At 37.4% G+C, this 18,128-nt stretch overlaps 1 protein-coding gene across 1 annotated transcript; it reads right to left on the reverse strand.

Moving 5' to 3' along the window:
- Positions 1-13,835: 13,835 nt before the first annotated feature.
- Positions 13,836-17,618, reverse strand: LOC145998665 (uncharacterized). The gene has a single exon (XM_083135131.1). The coding sequence runs from the start codon at positions 17,616-17,618 to the stop codon at positions 13,836-13,838; it is 3,783 nt and encodes a 1,260-aa protein (XP_082991257.1).
- Between the last annotated feature and the right edge of the window lie 510 nt (positions 17,619-18,128).

The following is an 18,128-nucleotide window of genomic DNA, read 5'->3' on the forward strand; positions in this document are numbered from 1 at the left end:
GAAAGGAAAGAGATAGGAGGAAGAGATTCCTCAATGGAGAAGGATGGGCGAGATATGGAAAATCTAGTCCTGCAAAGATATAGGGAGAGATGTACTGAAGTAAATCCACCAATCATAGTGGAAGAAAAGAGGAAGAAAGTAGTGTGTCCTACTAGAAGTGTAAAGGAGATGGGAAAAAGTAAATCGACCATGATTGATTGATTTGCTTCTTTTTACTTCACATTTTGGGCCACTTTTGGCTAATTTGCGAAGATGGGGATGAGCGATGATGTGGTTAAATTTATGAATGAACAATCACAAACATCCATGTCCAGTCTAGGATTCGAACCCAGGACCCCTGATGTCGTAGCATGATGTCCTAACCACTCCGCCACGGGGGCCTCCTAATCGACCATGACAATGGATGTACCTATGAAGAACTGAGTTCTCCTTGGAGAATGAAGGTGATATAAGGAAAAGAAACTATTTCACAAAGAGCAAAGTTATATCAAGAAATTCCTAAGGCGGGCCTCAGCTACTGGGCGGGTTGCAGGTGGCGGATAGCGAATGGCCATCAGATATGATGGTTAGCTGCGAATAACCAAATAAGCAGTCCCGGATCGAGGCGGCAGTGCTACCAGGGTCTGGAGGGAGTGATCTGTGGCAGGATCACTCCCATTAAAACCCAGAAATGCCCAAAGACAGCACTGTGACATGGCAATGAAGTGCCGCCATTAAACAAGGCAGCAGCCTTGCAGGGAGGGGAGGGATCCCCAAAGGCTAAGGGAAGGATACCCTGACAGAAAACCAAGGGGTAGGAAGGGCTCCGAAGGCAAAGCAACACCAACCTACCTAGGGGAGTAAACCCTAAATAAATCCTGGTCCTCCAGGTTGGGGGTTGGGCCCCTACCCCGTCAAAAGAACTTGTTACGGATACCACAAGATTGCCTCGGAGGAGATCGGATAATTTGTTGATGACCCGGCGAAAGAAAAGGTTAATCAGAAGGAAAACCGACATAATGCTCGCAACCTGGAATGTAAGAACATTGAAGAGACCAGGAAAGCTGAGAGAAATAAGAGAAGAAATAGAAAAATATGGAGTGAAAGTGTTAGCATTACAAGAAACACGTTGGAAAGGACAAGGTGATAACGTCTGGAAAACATATACTGATGTATAGTGGAGGAGAAACTGGTAATAATGGTACAGGTTTCCTAATCCAAAAGTCTATTAAACCAAGTATTATTAACTTTACAGCAATTAATGATAGGATGTGCTCAGTCAGAGTTAGAGCAAAATTCTTCAATATCACAATGTTTTGTGTGTATGCCCCCACAGAAGAAGCAGAGGAGGAGGAGAAAGATGCTTTTTACTCAAAATTAGAAGAAGAAATAAATCATGTACAAAGACACGATGTAAAAATCATATTAGGGGACTTAAACGCCAAAATAGGAAGAGAAGAGATGTACAGAAGCATAATTGGCAAAGAAAGCCTGCATAAAGTAAGCAATGATAATGGAATGAGATTGATAGACTTTGCAAGCAGCAAGGAAATGGTAATTAAAAGTACTTGGCTTCCACGAAAAGACATAAAAAAGGAGACCTGGGTGTCTCCAGACGGCCGCACAAAAAACCAAATAGATCATGTTATAATAGACAGGAGACATGCCACAGATATTATGGAGATCAGTAGTTGTAGAGGTGCTGATGGTGACACAGACCACCATCTAGTGAGAATCAAGTATAGACAGAAAATTGATGTGAAAAGATCAAAAAAGGAAAGTAAGAACATGAAACATAATGTAGAGGAACTCAGGAATGCCAGAGTAAGAGAGGAATACCAAAAAAAAACTTATGGAGGCACTAGAAACCAAAAAGGATATATGGGAGAAAGGAGAACTAGAATGTAAGTGGGAAATACTAAAAACAGTAATAGGTAAGGCAGCAGAGGATACATTGGGAAAGAAACAAAACAAGACAAGTAGTGGAAGAATATAGACAAAAGAGGAGAGAAGCAGATAAGACATGTGGAGCTACGAAAAGACAGTTTGAGAGAAATAAAATAGAAGAGTTAGATGAAATGAAAGATAGGAATGAGATACGAAAGTTCTATGAGAGAACAAGAGATCTAAAGAAAGCATACCAACCCAGATCGGTTTTCTACAAGGATAAAGAAGGAAACCTCATTGGAGACAAAAGAAAGATGATGGATAGATGGCAGGAGTATTTCTGTGAACTACTTAACGGAACCAATGAGGAGGATAAAGAAGAGGGGAAAAGTGATGAAGAGGAAGAAATAAGTGAGGAAGAGGAGGAAGAGATAATACCAACTTTAAAGGAAGTAAAAGATGCAATAAAGTCTCTAAAGAATAATAAAGCGCCAGGAGAAGATGGCATAGAATCGGAGCTGTTGAAATATGGTGGAGAAAGAGTGAAGAAGGCCATATATGAAGTGATAGAAGAAGTTTGGATAAAAGAAGAAATGCCCAGAGACTGGACAGTAGGAATAATATGCCCGATACATAAGAAAGGGGATAAAGCTAAGTGTGAAAACTACCACGGAATAACACTACTGGATGGAACTTATAAAGTATTTGGTAAAATTTTAGCAACACGATTGGAAGATTAGATGGAAAGAATCATGGGAGATTACCAAGCAGGATTTAGAAAAAATCGCTACACGATGGACCAGATATTTTTACTGCGTCAAGTGTTGGAGAAGTTCTATGAGTATAAAAAAGAACTTCACCAACTATATGTCGATTTTAAACAAGCATACGACAGCTTGGAAAGAAATAAGATTTACAGTATAATGAAAGAGTTTGGGATCCCAAGGAAATTGATAAGACTGACAAAAATGACAATGAAGACAACGGAATGTAAAGTCAGAGTAGAACAGGAAATGACAAACATGTTTAAAGTAGAGAAAGGACTGATACAGGGAGATTTACTTTCTACAATATTATTTAATTTAGCATTGGAAAAAGTAATCCGACAACTACCAATCAACCCTGGAGGAACAATATTAAATATACTAACACAAATAGTAGCATATGCAGATGATGTAGCTTTAATAGCAAGGAATAAGCAAGCTACGGAAGAGAGTTATCAAGTATTAGAAGAGAAAACTCAAGAACTAGGACTGGAAGTGAACACAAATAAAACCAAATATATGAAGATGGGAAATCCAGAAACAGGCAGAAGAGAACCTTACATAAGAATAAATGAAAAATAATATGAAAGGGTGGAAGCCTTTAAATATTTGGGCTCAATAATAACAGCAGATAACAAGACAGCTACAGAAATACAGGAAAGGATAACAAGTGGAAATCGATGCTACTTTTCTCTGCAAAATGTGTTTAAATCTAAGAATGTTAGTAGGAATACAAAAATTAAAATATATACAACAATATTAAGACCCATAGTAATGTATGGTTCAGAAAGTTGTGTGATGTCGGTAAGAGAGGAAGATTGGTTGTTAAGGTGGGAAAGGAAAATACTGAGAAGGATATTTGGAGCAGTAAGAGATAAAGAGGGATGGAGAATGAGAACAAATATGGAAGTACAGGAATTATTTAACCAGCCAGATATTGTAGTGAAGATCAAACAGGGTAGAATACGATGGGCTGGGCATGTTCAGAGGATGGAAGAAGCACAGGTTGTCAAGAAAATATTCAATGGAAAACCGGAAGGGAGAAGGAGAAGAGGTAGGCCCAGGAAAAGATGGATAGAGGACATGGAAGAGGACTTAAGAAGATTAGGAGTCAAAGGATGGAGAAGAAAAGCAGAGGACCGAGACGAATGGAGAGAGGTAGTCAGGAAGGCCAAGGACCTACATGGACTGTAGCGCCGACCAGTAAGTAAGTAAGTATACCAAGAAATTAGGTCATCAAGGAAACAGGAAAGAAAGAAGGAAGAAATTCAATCCTCTTTGGACAAGGAAAGTAAATAGTAATCCGAGAAGAATGGAAGAAGATAGGAGGACTGGGATCCACCAAGTGGAAAAGGAGGAGACAAGAAATGCTCCCAAGGAGAAAGAAGATAGTTGAAATGAAGTAAAGGATACAAATTAAAAGAAGACGTCAATAATTCAGCTCTTCCCGTCTCCCATTTTCATCATACTGGATTCTGTTTCTTCTCTAACCTTCTGCTCTCCATGGAGGTGTCAGTTCTTCGAATGTCCTCTTTTCCACTTGATGGGTTCATTATCTTCTATCACATTCCTCTCTCCATGAAGGACTTACTGTCCCCTTTCTCCCCTCTTTGTCTTGGTGGATTGCCTTTCTTCTATCACCTTCCAGGACTCAGTTCCTGTTATCCCCCTCTCTTCCACTTGATGGCTTCCTTTCCTTTCCTCCTTTTCTCCTTTCCTTTCCTCCTTTTCTCCTTTCCTTTCCTTGCATTTCCTATGTGGAACTACTATCTCTCCTATTCCATTTGGGTGGATAAATTTTCTCCTTTCACCTCCCACACTCCTTGGGCGACCCCCTGCTTCCTGTTCCCCTTACTGGAGTTGATCGATTCCATTCCTCCACACACTTTCCATTCTTCAATGGAGGAATCAGTTCTCCCAATCCCCCCATCCACCGAGGAGGAAGATGGAGATATAAAAATGGGCTCCTTCAAAGAGAAGGGAGGAAAATTATAGAAATATAATCCACCAAGGGGAACAAAGAGAGAGGTAGGAAGAAGTGAATCCACCAAGGAAAAGGAAGAGCGGCAAGGAGAAGTGAATCCAATAAGGAGAAGGAAGGTAGAAAATAAGAAGGAAAAGAATAAAGTCAATCTCTTACCTTAACAATTTGTTCATTCCCTCTTGGTACAGTTGATGTAGGGCACCTGTTAAGGCTATTGTGTCTCTGTAAGCTCACTGATTATCTGTATTGCGACAAATAACTTTTTACTCACTCCGGGATCTGATTCCCAGGCATTTCTACAGCTTCCCTTTATGAGACCAATGGATTCCCTGCAACAAAATTTGATTCATTGATTTTTATAGTATGGATACATCAGCACATACGCTATTTATGCCCATCATGCAATACAGGGATGAAGCCCTATAACTAAAACAAAATTGAGGACAAGTCCCTAACACGAACATAACATATGTTTGGTAAAACTTTCTTACTCAATATCTAAAATGAATTCATTACTTAACAAAAACTAAAACTACACTGTCTCTCAGGATTAAAATATCATAACCTAATTTTAAAGCTGTGGCTGTAAAGAGGCACTCAGCATACAGAAGGACAAACACAACACATCACAATTTCACAAAGGATTATCTTGGGTCTGGGTCTAGCCGCCAGAGGCTTGTTGGCCTGCAAAAAGCCGTTATTGGAGTGTACTACATGGAAGTGAGGTTCACTTTTGGATGCCTTGCCAGAAGGTCAATTCCTATAAATTTTGAATTAATACAGAAGCAGAATAGGAAACATAAAATAATATATACTAGCCAATCAAGTAGTACACATTTTTTTAAAATTTGAGTTGTTACAGTTAATGTATTGCTTTCGTAAACACAAAAAAATGGTAAAATTCCGCCAGTGTATTTTACCATACCATTAAAGGCACCTTAAGTGTGTTGTCATATAAAGTATAAAAATTCGTATGTTTGTGATGTGTGTCCATCAACTCATTTCAACCATTTATCTCATTATGTAAGGGTATGAAAGATTCATTTTGAGGAAAAATTCTCACTTAATAATTCATTAAAATTGATGAGCTATAGTGTGCATTATCAGAATGTACAATTTAATAATTTCTTACTTGATGCAGAATATAACCAACTACTGTATAAAACTGGTGCGACATGACTAGTGTAAAAGTTTTGTAAATTATCACAGTAAGTATTGTTTTATCTTAGTTTATGCAAGTATTGCTTGGATTGCAGAAATTCTCTTTAAATTTGCAGTCGTTATGTGCAAGTAAACACTTTTCTCAGCGTAATGTTTTGGCTGATGCGATTGTAATGTACTTCAAGAAAGCATGCAAGAATGCAAAGTTTTGAAGGACTCTAGAATAAACCAAATACACTGTGGTTTCTATAGCTGAGCTTACCGTATTACAGCACTACAGGCCACTGGTTGTTACTAGCCATCAGAAGCAACCAGTGAGAGTGTACCTAATGCTACCCTCTGATGTGATCACAGCCTTCAGTGTCAATTTCACCACCATTTTGAATCCAAGAGGAGCAAGAAAAGAGCAAGACAGTCCAGTATTTCGGTTACAGAACTCAAAGATAATTTGCTAAACAAAAGGAAAAGTGACAGTCCATGAACAGAAGAGTAAAGGATGAGAAGTATGTAAATAAAAATTGGTGAACCAAGAGATATTTTGTGTTTGTAATGCATTTTCTTTATCTAAATTACTCTTTCCACAATGCACGTTAAGGTATGTATGTATGGTTCATAAAGAAAGTGTGCGCAGTTTACAACTATATTGATAAAGATAAAATCTCTCATGAATTGACCCCTCAATCCAATGTTAGAAGCTCAGCTTTTACTAGATTATCTTGAAAAAAAAGGCAAAACATAAATGGTACCACCATTAAGCCTTGTTTCAATGTTTAACAAAACATTCAAAATCTGACCAAGGCAAAAATTATTGTATAAAAAAATTCTGAATGAATTTATTGTGAATCTTTATATGAAGAAGACCCTGTTAGAGGGTAGAAACATAACGTTTTAGTGTATCCTTTATACAATAAATTTTCCATTGGTGTGCAATTAAATGTTTTACAAAACATCAGTGAATCATCAACATTGCTGAAATTGTTATTCCATATTTTCCTTATTTTGAGTTGCTTTTTTGCCCCTTGAGGCAATCAATGATGAATAAGTGACACTGACGAAGGGACTCTAACAAGGAAATACCCATTTCTGTGCTAGATCTCAAACCAGGAGTTTTTGGTGCTAAGATCTTTGGTTAACCACCAAATGTTATTGGCTTCTGAGCTGGTTAGATATTAACAATTCCAATAGCTTGAATTGTGATTTTTTAAAATTAGCATTTGGAAAAATGCTGTAGATTACAGAAAATGTTTGTCAATGGAAACAAGATAGTACAATATAACACTGGATTTCAACCAGTGAGTTATGGACAAATTTATACAGTGGAATTTGATTTTATATTTTTCGGGGAATCGAGTTGAAAAAACTTAAAACACTTGGAAAATCAGGAATATTTTGTATTATCTTGCTCTATTGGGACAATGGGAAATTGAATCCACTAAGCGTCTACAGTCTTGTTTTTATTTCATTTTGTCTTTTCTTTTATCTATTCTAATGTGTATTCTCATGCATGTAGAGAAAGTGTTATTAGAAGGAGACATGGTTAAATTATAGGCAAATGGAAAATGCTATGGAAAAAAAGACAAAAAGTATTATTTTCTGGAATTAAGCTACAGAGCTCTCCACACATACAAAACCAACCTTCAACAACTTCTTCTTCCCATGGGATTTCTGGCTTCTCTTCAATTGTCTCAGTTGTCTGCATCCTTCATATCCTAATTGCATAGTGCAAGCTTAGAAATTCATGATTTTGTTGAACTCATATTTCACCCTCAGAGACAGTTATTTGTGTTTGTCTGCTGTCTCCATGGTACTCTTACTATCTGCAACAATCAAACTCATTATTCATGTAACAAATAACTCACCCAATCAAAATTAATCAGCAGACATTGGCTCTATTTAAAGATAAAGAAAAACGTGTAAGTCACGTGACCACAAACGATCATCTGGCAAGAATTCACCAAACTCCCTCTCCCAATTGTACCTGTGGAGAACATAAACAAACCCCCACTCATTTATTTTTTCAATGCCCGCTATGGAATACACAACGTCAGGCACTCTTTAACAGACTCCTTCGAAAAAAGGTTCCTTTTCCTCTCTCCTTGCCCTCTTTACTTTCATCACCTTCCCCCTCTACTATGTGGATTCTCTATGGATTTGCTCGACAGTGTGAACTTCGCTTTTGATATCATCCCTCATCATTGCAGTGTTATAGTGACAGTGAAGTGAAGTGGAACAAAATATTGTGCTGTTTATACTAGTGCGCGAATTTCCAGCCCTCAATGTTTTCAGACCGTTGCCCAAGACTGCTACCATACAAGCGGTGAGGGGCATGAAGAAGAAGAAGAAGAATGAAAGAGAATCCAACTGGAAAAACTCACACAGCTTCAATATAACCTAACACTTAGTTACAGCACAAGTTTTACTAGTTGGCTGTTTGAAAGGAGCATTCTCATTTCTTTTGTAACGTAATTATTAAATGAGTGGATGAACAGAATTTTCGATGGAATATCTGTGTGATGGTCATATTTTCTAGGTATGAGAATGTGTCTTTCTCAGTGACTGACTTAATACCGTGAGTTGCTGACTTAAGATGAATTTTTGGCCAAACCCTTCAGAAAATTGCATAGACGGTAAGCAATAATTTTGGGAGCATGAAAAGGGAAAAGAATTAAGTATATCACTAGATATTAAAAACAAGAATTCATAATTCCCTCCCTTAATTTTTTTTTCAACCCACTAAGGAATTTGTGAGTCATCATGGGTCGGTGAGAGACTTTGATATTTGGAGACTAGGTATGTTTTGAATACATATGCAGACAAATTCTTAGGTTTCCAGTGTTTCAGGTTAGGTTGTATTGGGGTTTAAGATCTGGCTTGTCATCATTCTTCTCAATATTTCATCTTTGAACCACAGCTTGAGTCTTGTCTACTGAAGCCATTGGTTTTCTGTCTTGGGATAGAAAAGAATGACCCACTTCTCATCAGTTGTCTCCAACAAAAACCTGTTGTCATGTGGCATGTGGAGAAATTTCAAAGAAAAGTGTGGCAACTTGCTGAACTTCATCTGAGGTCATGGCTAACCATTCAATGTCAGCTGATGACAAGGATGTTGCAAGTAGCAAATGATGCATAGCCCTCGTCTGTTGCTAATTGTCAGATGTTGCTTCCAGGGTGCTTGGAATGGGACCTCAGTAATGGTGTATTGGTGGTTACTGCTCGTGGACAACTTGCTTATAGATAAGACTGATATCTTCAGAACAAAGAGTTAGATTTCATTTTGTAGAATGCACTATCACTTCAGATGCTATGCTATAAATTTCCTTCACCGTTCAACCCATTTTTTAAGCAGTGGTACACAAACAAAAGGAAACTCCTCAAACATCTTAATCGCAATTGTTAAGCCCATGGGTGTGTACAGATGATGACCAGTACCCACTCCACTCTACTACACATTTAACACCTGTTTGGAGGAGCATCGGCCTCTGTTCCACAAAATGCTACAAATTTATGACTCATCCTGATATATCTATTGGATTTAGATTATTTTACATTACTTTCAGCATGTCTAGGTTAATTGTGATGATGAGGATGAATAAGGATGTCATGAAATGACGATAGAACAAATACATTGATAAATCTATGGCTTAGCCAAGATTCAAACTTATGACCTCCTGGTTTCGAAGAGCATTACACAAAACCACTCCAACACAGATGTTAGCTTCAATTCACCAATTTCATTTACACATCTTCCATCCATATCCTCACAAATTAACTATAGAAGTAGAAGAGAATTATGAGGATGAAGCAATTTCAGAATCAACCACTGATGGAAAGGCAAGTGTTGCAAATTTTTCTGTTACTTTTAAGGACCATGTAAACCAGTGACTAGTGCTTTGAGACTATGGGTGTGCATCTCAGCCTCACATCCAGAAGAGGAGATTTCTATCCATATAATTGTATTAGTAATTGAAGTGTTCCAGGCTTAACAGAGGCAATGTGATTTCCAGAGTAGGGAAAAGGTTCTGTGACGTTCATTAACTGTTTTAATAGGGATGAAAACATAGTCCCATTTGTTTCAATTTCTTCACAATGCACTGCAATGTATCAAGCCGTAGCTCCTTTGATGTTTCTCTGAAAAGCAAGTTTTGGTTATAGGCAGATAAAGGGGTAGTGTGGGAGGGGCATCCTTCAAGAAATTATAGTATGTTTTCTTCAAAATATTGAAAATAATTTAAATAACACTTTTTTCTATACATAAGGTAATGTATATATTACATAAAATCTGATCTCTGTACGTACACAGCTAAAATTAAATATGAGTTTTGAACTATTTATGATTATTCGCAAGAGGTTCAATGTTGTAAGTTCATTATGGAAGTTAATTTATGTTAAAGAAAGCTCGATATAAAAACAAATTCATACTTCCATTAATATTACATCATTTGGTCATCGTTGCTCACAAAACTTTACACTGTCAGAAATTTTAAAAAGGAAATTTCCTTTTTGTTCATTCGGATGGGTAGGTACATGTAATAGTTTCACATCATACCAAGGCATGTTGTGATTTTTTACCCCAGTTTCACTCTTATTTGTTTTCCCCTCCCCTTTCTTCCTCCCTACTCACAAGGTTCCTACTTTTTTACATTCAAGGCAAGATACCAAGAGTTTGTGTGTTTTTATGATGCTGTCATTGTCAGAATAGGGTGAGATGATGATGATCAGTTCTAGTAAAATGAGAAAGACCATAGCAAACTTGTGATAAATAATAAATTGAATAGTCATTTGTTTCTCCTTCTGTTTCCCTATTGCTCATGCCTGTTTGTTCAATGCACTCGAATATGTCAAGGAACTGGATATTGTTCCATGTTTTGAATGGAAGTGTAATGCACATGTGCTTCATTCATTTATTCACATTTATTGTACATCTATTTATCATGGATAAAGATGAAAACAACGAGTTTTTGACAGCACTCTTCATTTTACAATGCAGAAACAGGGTAACAATAATGTAAAGAGCTGGTTGCTTCATTCACATCCTCGCTATTTGAGCAGATTTGAAAACTCGATGACAGCAACCGAGGTTGTTTTCTCCTTGTGGTACAGATCTGCACCATCGATTTTCACATTTCTGAGGGAGGAAAAATCTCGATTCGCAATGATATCTGAGTTGTAACTCTATATAATGACATAGGAATGTCAGTGCATGACTAGGGATAGTTTCTCACAGCTGTAAAACCCACTGAAAGGAGTCCTTGGAATTCAGTCACTACCAGAGATTAACAACAAACAAAAACACTGGTGATATACGGAAACAAATGGAATGTGAAATGGCTTGCGAATATTTGATAATTCCTTTAAGATGATTGCTCTTAATGGGTTAGTATATCAAAAATTAATAGGTTCATAGCTTTATTTGGGTTAGCATGTATGACTGTGCAAGTAGGAAGGAGCTTCCATTGAGGTAGACAATGGTTATTGCTAATCCACCCACGCATTTCAACATTACTTCATATTAATAGGGTTGTGAAAGTTTCATTTTAACAATAACACCAGAAAAACTGAAGAAAGGAGAGAAAAGTGTGTAAATATGTTTTGAAAGGTTAACAAGACAGACTGTTTTGCTTTTGGGCTTTCAAACTACAAAGTAATGTTATTTTTTGAATTTTCCCAGATTAACATAGAATTTTACATGTTACATTAAAAAAACAAAGCAAGTGAAACCCACTCAAGCTTTGTCTTGTCAGGAGAAAGAGAGTTGCATGAAATTGAAGGAGAACATTTTACCATGAAATATGCAAAAATGTAGTAATTTTGTGCTACAGTGTATTAATGATGACAAACTTTACTTCTCTGTTTTATTATTCCATAAAAAAATAACTGATAAAGTACATAGTTATCATTACAGGACACACCACTTGAGTGCTTGCCTGCACAACCTGTTGATCAGGTACAGTGTAGCAGGACTATAAGGCCATTCTGGAGGATCATCTGCACCCTAAGTTGCAAATATTGTTACAGGATGGTGGGGAAGTACTCCAGGGTGATAACTTACTGATGCACACTGGCCACAGAGTAGTTCGATGAGCATGAACATGAAGTTGAAAATCTGCCATGGCCTGCCCAGTCGCTAGAACTGAACATTATTGAGCTCTTATGGGCTGTTTTAGAGGATCAGGTGTGGCAACGTTTCCTCTCCACCAACAACATGTCATGAAACCATTGGTGTGCTTCAGGAGGAAAGGCTGCAAATTACTCTCACCACTGTGCAAGACCTCTCTTGATCCTTACCCAGACAAGTTGCTGCTGCTCTGGTGAGCCAAAGACGACCCAAAAATTTACTAATAAAGGTTAGTGTCTGCATTCCAGGTGTTGCAGTTGCAATATCCGCCACCTGTATATATATACACACATAATCTGTTTTGTACTTACCTAAAATTAAAAATTTACTATACATTCCTTGGCATAGATTAATTTTTACCACCACCATGTGCATTGGAAATATTTTCTTAAAGCCATTGGCAATTTTTATCACTCTTTCTTTTGTTCTCTCTACTTGCCATTTTGCGAGTGCAAGAGTCACGTTTCATAGATACAGAATTGCCATTCATTGTTACAATCATTTTTACCATTATTAAAACTCTAAGATAGAAAATTAATTTATTCAATTGCAATGTTCCATGAGTATCATTTTACTCTTCTAAAATTCTGTTCAAAGGACTGACGATGAATAATCTTGAAACAGGAATTATGGTGAGGACACTTTTGGACAAGCAGATAACAGAAGAAATGGATTTAGATATATTCTATTGCATATATGTAGATCATTATGATACGGACAGAGAATGAAAAGGTAATTTCTATGACATGATATGTAAAACTGGAAAAATGCAAGATATTTATTTAAATGAATTTTATTTAAATATTGAACACCCCCTTCCAGACACGCACAGACACACAAACACACACACACACACACACAAACATGTATGCTTTCCCATGTTCCAATCTTTAAAAATCTTTATTCTTATAATATTTTCCCCTTTTCTTGAAATCCTGTTGCTGTTTTCTGAACCTGACATAGTATATTTACTTTAATTCAGATTTACAGTTGTAGATATTCCTTCTGATATGCTCACATATTTCTTGATTGATTTATTGATTTGGTGTATTAAGTCCACTTTAGCTCATATATTTCTCTTTTCATAGTACATGTTATCAGTGTATGCACATATGTGACATGTTTTATTGGAAATTGTGCCTCCTTGATGCATAACATTTAGTACAATGTGTGAAGGTAGGATTAGTCTGTTGCTAATCCATCACCTTCTTCCACTCCTCTGTTGATTTATAATTCTTAAGTGATTTCATTATTGCTTTTGTGCCGTTCCTTGCAATAATTAATAATAATCTTACTACTTTGTAATCTATATTTCCAATAGATTTATTTAAATATATTTATATATTTAAATATATATATCTTAATATTTACAGTTCATACGCACAATGTTACATGTTTAACTAGCTTCAATTTATCTTCAATTAGGTTAATATGAGATGAATATGAGTATTGATCAGAGCAGTTAATTGTTACATAAGTAATGTGTTCTATTTTTGTGGATGCAAAGATTGCTATGGAAACAGCGGAGAACCCCAACAGCCTCTCCAGTTGATGATGAATGGGGGTAGCAAAATCATTCAGCTTTCTCAACTTACAGAACAATATGATCGAGAGGGATGGCAACAACTTGGCTCTAATGAAGATAGCCTAGATAAGTAGAATGGAAGCAGCCTATATTTTGTTGAAGGTTTGTATTGAAACACCAACATATAAGTAAATTAAGGTTTAATCTCACACACAGTCATCCAGTACACAACATTTCTCTTGCTGGTCACAGAATAAGTATCCCGTAAAAAAATACACAGAATATTCACATCAAAAACATTCACTGAATACTCATATGAAGCAAATACACAGATTACTGTGTTACTATTTCTAACATTCTCCCACCTAGAGTCACACAAAGACAATTAGTGACTCTACACAATCAATAGTGTTCATAACATTAGTTTTGTACTAACAAACTCAGCTTCTGTGGAGGCTTCACTCTTCTTCCTAGTCGAGTGGTGGTGACTCTCGGAACACTTTCCTTCTCAGGTACTGTCTTTTCCTCAGTGTTCTTCATTTTGGGCACTTCGGGCAACTCACTTGACTGAATTTCCAAGGGAAAAACATGCTGTAGTGGTCTCATCATAATTCCCATTGCAGTCCTCAGCCTTACGAGATGTACTTCACCATCACTTCCAGATATCAGCTCCACAATGCATGCTAAAGTCCAGTCCAGACGTTTAGAATTGTCATTACCTACAAGAACCACTTCGCCAACCTTCACTTCTCTACAAGAACTTTTAGCATTCCAATGCTGCACTAACTGACCCAAGTATTCACTACGAAATCTACTTCTTAGTGTCTCACGAATTCTTTGGCAATACTTCCACCGTTTATGTAGATTTACCTTCTGTATCTCATCAAGGTCAGGCACGCCTACTTCTCTGACCTGTTGTAGAAACATGGAGGGCGTCAAGGACTCAAGGTCTGAATTATCTTCTGATATGTAGGTTAGTGGTCGAGCATTCATGACAGCTTCACAATCACATAGCACTGTAATAAATTCCTCATAGGTCAGTGAAGCTTTCCCTAAAATTTTTCTCAATATTTGCTTCAAGAGTCTGATCAAATGCTCCCACCATCCACCCCACCAGGCAGCAGTGGGTGGATTGAATCTCCACTCAATGCGCTTGATTGTTGCAAAAGCAACTACATCTTCCCATTCTAGCTTGCTCAACAAATTTTCAGTGCCTACAAAGTTCGTCCCATTGTCACTGTAAACAACTAGTGGTCTACCTCGTCGAGCAATGAATCTTCGAAATGACTGAATAAAATCTCCAGATGATAAGCCAGAAGTTAACTCTAAATGTACAGCTCTATAAACAGCACAAGTAAATATGCAAATCCAAGCCTTTTCTCCACTTTGAAGTATAACAGGTCCAGCTAGATCCACTCCTGTTATTTCGAATACTGCTGCATCTCTGACTCGATGTTCAGGTAAAGACACCGGCATTACTTCCAGTCTTTTAGCATTATGTCTCCGACAAATCACACAACCCTTCAACACAGAACGAATAGTTTTTCTGCCTTTCAACATCCAAAACTGTTCTCTAAGAATACTCATCAGACCTTGTACACCTGCATGACAAGCTTCAATATGTTTAGAATAAATAAGCCTCTTCACAATTGGATGAGAGCTTGGCAAGACAGCCGGACACCAAAATGTTTTTTTATCCGTAAGCTCTAGGATTTTAGTTTTCAGTCTTATGATTTGTTCCTTGTCTTCAAATGGACACAAAGATTTCAGCTTCTTGTCTTCCAAACTGACATAAGAATCTCTTTGTACAAGTCGAATAACTACCTTTTCAGCAGCATTTACTTCTTCTATTGACAATTCTGCTGTCCTATGGTTCTTTGGATGACGACAATTGAAAATGAATCTTCCGATCCACCCTATCAGTCGAACAATCTGTTCATATCTGGAAAATCTGTGATAGTACCAGTCATCCCTTTCTTCAATATTGACTAAACTAGATACAATTGTCTTCTTCTTCTCTTGGGCAATAATTTCTTCTTGACATGTATACCTTTGTTCAGGCCATTTGCTCTTAGCTTCTTTTAACCACAATGGACCTTCCCACCATTTTGATTCCATTAACCGTTTGGGTGAACACCCCTTCGAAGGAAGATCAGCACAGTTCATAATACCCAGTACATAATTCCAAGATTCTCTCTTACTCATCGTTCTTATTTCACGCACACGATTTCCTACAAAGGTGTTCCACGGATCATTGCATCTAATCCATGCAAGAACTGTAGTCGAATCTGTCCAAAAATTAATTGGTATGTCCCCAATAATGTCCAATGATTCGGTTACTGAAGCTGCTAATCTCACTCCAATAAGAGCTGCCATCAATTCCAATAGGGTCAAATATTCTGTTTTTGCAGTTGACAAAATAACTCTTTTGGAGACAACTGGAAACTTCATTCCTTGGAAACATTCTGGTCTCAATTCCAAATTATCTGTTCTTGTTTCCCATACCAAGCCTAATACAGATATTCTGTTATCTTCCGACAAGTTTCCTAGTGAGGTATACTCCCACCCTCGCAGTTCAAATTTCGCTTCTGCCATCAAATGATTAGCTTCTTCAATAAACTGGTGGAGTTTCTCTTCATTGTTCACACTAGTAACACAATTATCTACGTAAAAACTCTGCAACAGCTGTGCAATAATATCCTTGGAATAGCTGCAGCTCTCTTCATTACATTTTTTCAGAGCTTGCTTCAGATGGTGTTCAATTACTGCACACAATAAAAATGGGCTACAACTTACACCAAAAGCAACTCGCTTGTGACGATAAACCTTTATGTTATCTTTCTCATCTATCCAAAGAAATCTCAAAAAATCACGGTCGCTTTTACATAAACTAATTTGTACAAAAGCCTTTCTTATATCTGAGACGACTCCCAATTTGCGTAACCGAAAACGTGTCAGAATTGAAGGAATTATTTCAATCAAATTAATGCCTTTCTCTAAACACTGGTTCAATGAGTGATACCCCTTTTCTCTTGCAGAAGTATCAAACACAGGGCGTATCCTGGTGGTCTCGCTTTTCAATTTTACAACATGTCTATGAGGTAAATAGCGTCCCTTGGTGTCTATCTCTTCAGATGAAACCTCCTCGACGATGCCTTCTTCTAGCCATTCATTGAAAACCTGACAATATTCTTCATAACAGTCATCTTTCTTCAGTTTTTCAACAAATGTATCCAGTCTCCTTTTACACATTTCTGAATTACTAGGAAGATGTGGGTGTCTCTCCACCCTTGGCATTTTTACCTCATACCTTCCTTCTTCGTCAATCGTCAGAGTTTGTTCAAAATAATCCATCACTGCCTCTTGAGCTTCAATTTTGGACTTCTTTTCTCCAGGATCAGTAATACCAAGAACATCTAATTTCCACAAGTCTGCAACCGAAGCTTCATTACAGAACATTGAAGCTGCAATCATGGATGAAACTCTATGACTTTCATGTGCAGTAACTTTGCCCATTAGTATCCAACCAAGCAGTGTTTCCATTGCTACCAATCCACATTTTAGAGCAAACTTCTTGCCAGTGAAAATTTTACCAGCTATATCAGCACCAATTACAACTTCCACTGGACCATTTTCTCTATCGGAAATTTCTACACCTATCCGCTTCAACTCTGCTAACCAAGGACCTTCAGTAACAGATGTTACACTGTCACAAATAATAAGATGATCCATGGCTTCAAAATTGCAAGCATAATCACCTCTGATTCTAGTCAGTCTGACACGATAGCAATTATGTTCATATGGTGCAGAAAGAATGCCACCAAAAAGTGCATGTGTGACATTTTCCCTTTTTACAACCTCATAATTCATTTCCTTTGCTGTAGATGTACAAATGTAGGATCGTTGCGAACCAGTATCAATGATTGCTCTTACATATTTTTCAGCACTTTGTCCTCTTATTTTTACAACTAATGTTTGCAGAAACGTTTCAACATGTTCATTATTCGTCAAGGAATTTTCAACAACCGTGTGTAACTTAGTCTGCTTCGCTGGAAAGTCTGTTCCCTGCTTAGTCCTTTGACCAGAGCACATCACTTCAACATGCTGCCCCTTGCAAATCCTGCATTTTAATTTTACCCTAATGTTTCGACTAAGGTGGCCATTTTTCAAACATCTGTAACACAACCCCTTTTCCCTAAGCATTTTAGCTTTTTCTGCAAAGGACCAACTGCATGCCTTCACACACTCCTCACAAACATGCGAATCACCACAAAATAGACACTTTGAAGAATCCCCTTTGCAATTAATCAATTCAGCTGCAGGTATAGGTTCAGTACGACTGCTACGTTCCTTCTTTCTCTTCAGATCAAACCCAGCTACAGCAAGTGCTATATTTTCTTCATTTTCCACTTCTTTCTTCAGGAAAGACATTATTTCTTCCAGACGACTCTCCAATTTAGAATCAGTGGAATTTGCAGAACTTCTCTGCCACACTTGCAAAACTTCTTCTGGTAAACATGACTCAACAAGAGGGTATAACATTGCAGCACACTTGTCTGACGTTACTCCTAATGTACTTAATGCTCGTAACTGTGATTCGATTTTGCCATAAAGAACAGCCAGTTCCAACTTACTGTCACCATTTATGTTGTGTAACACCAACTTCAAAAGTTCACGAACATAAACTTCCACTAACACATCATCACGGCCAAA

This window comes from Lepisma saccharinum, chromosome 14, assembly GCF_977018435.1.
Source record: "Lepisma saccharinum chromosome 14, izLepSacc3.1, whole genome shotgun sequence".
In the NCBI taxonomy this organism is placed as follows: domain Eukaryota; kingdom Metazoa; phylum Arthropoda; class Insecta; order Zygentoma; family Lepismatidae; genus Lepisma; species Lepisma saccharinum.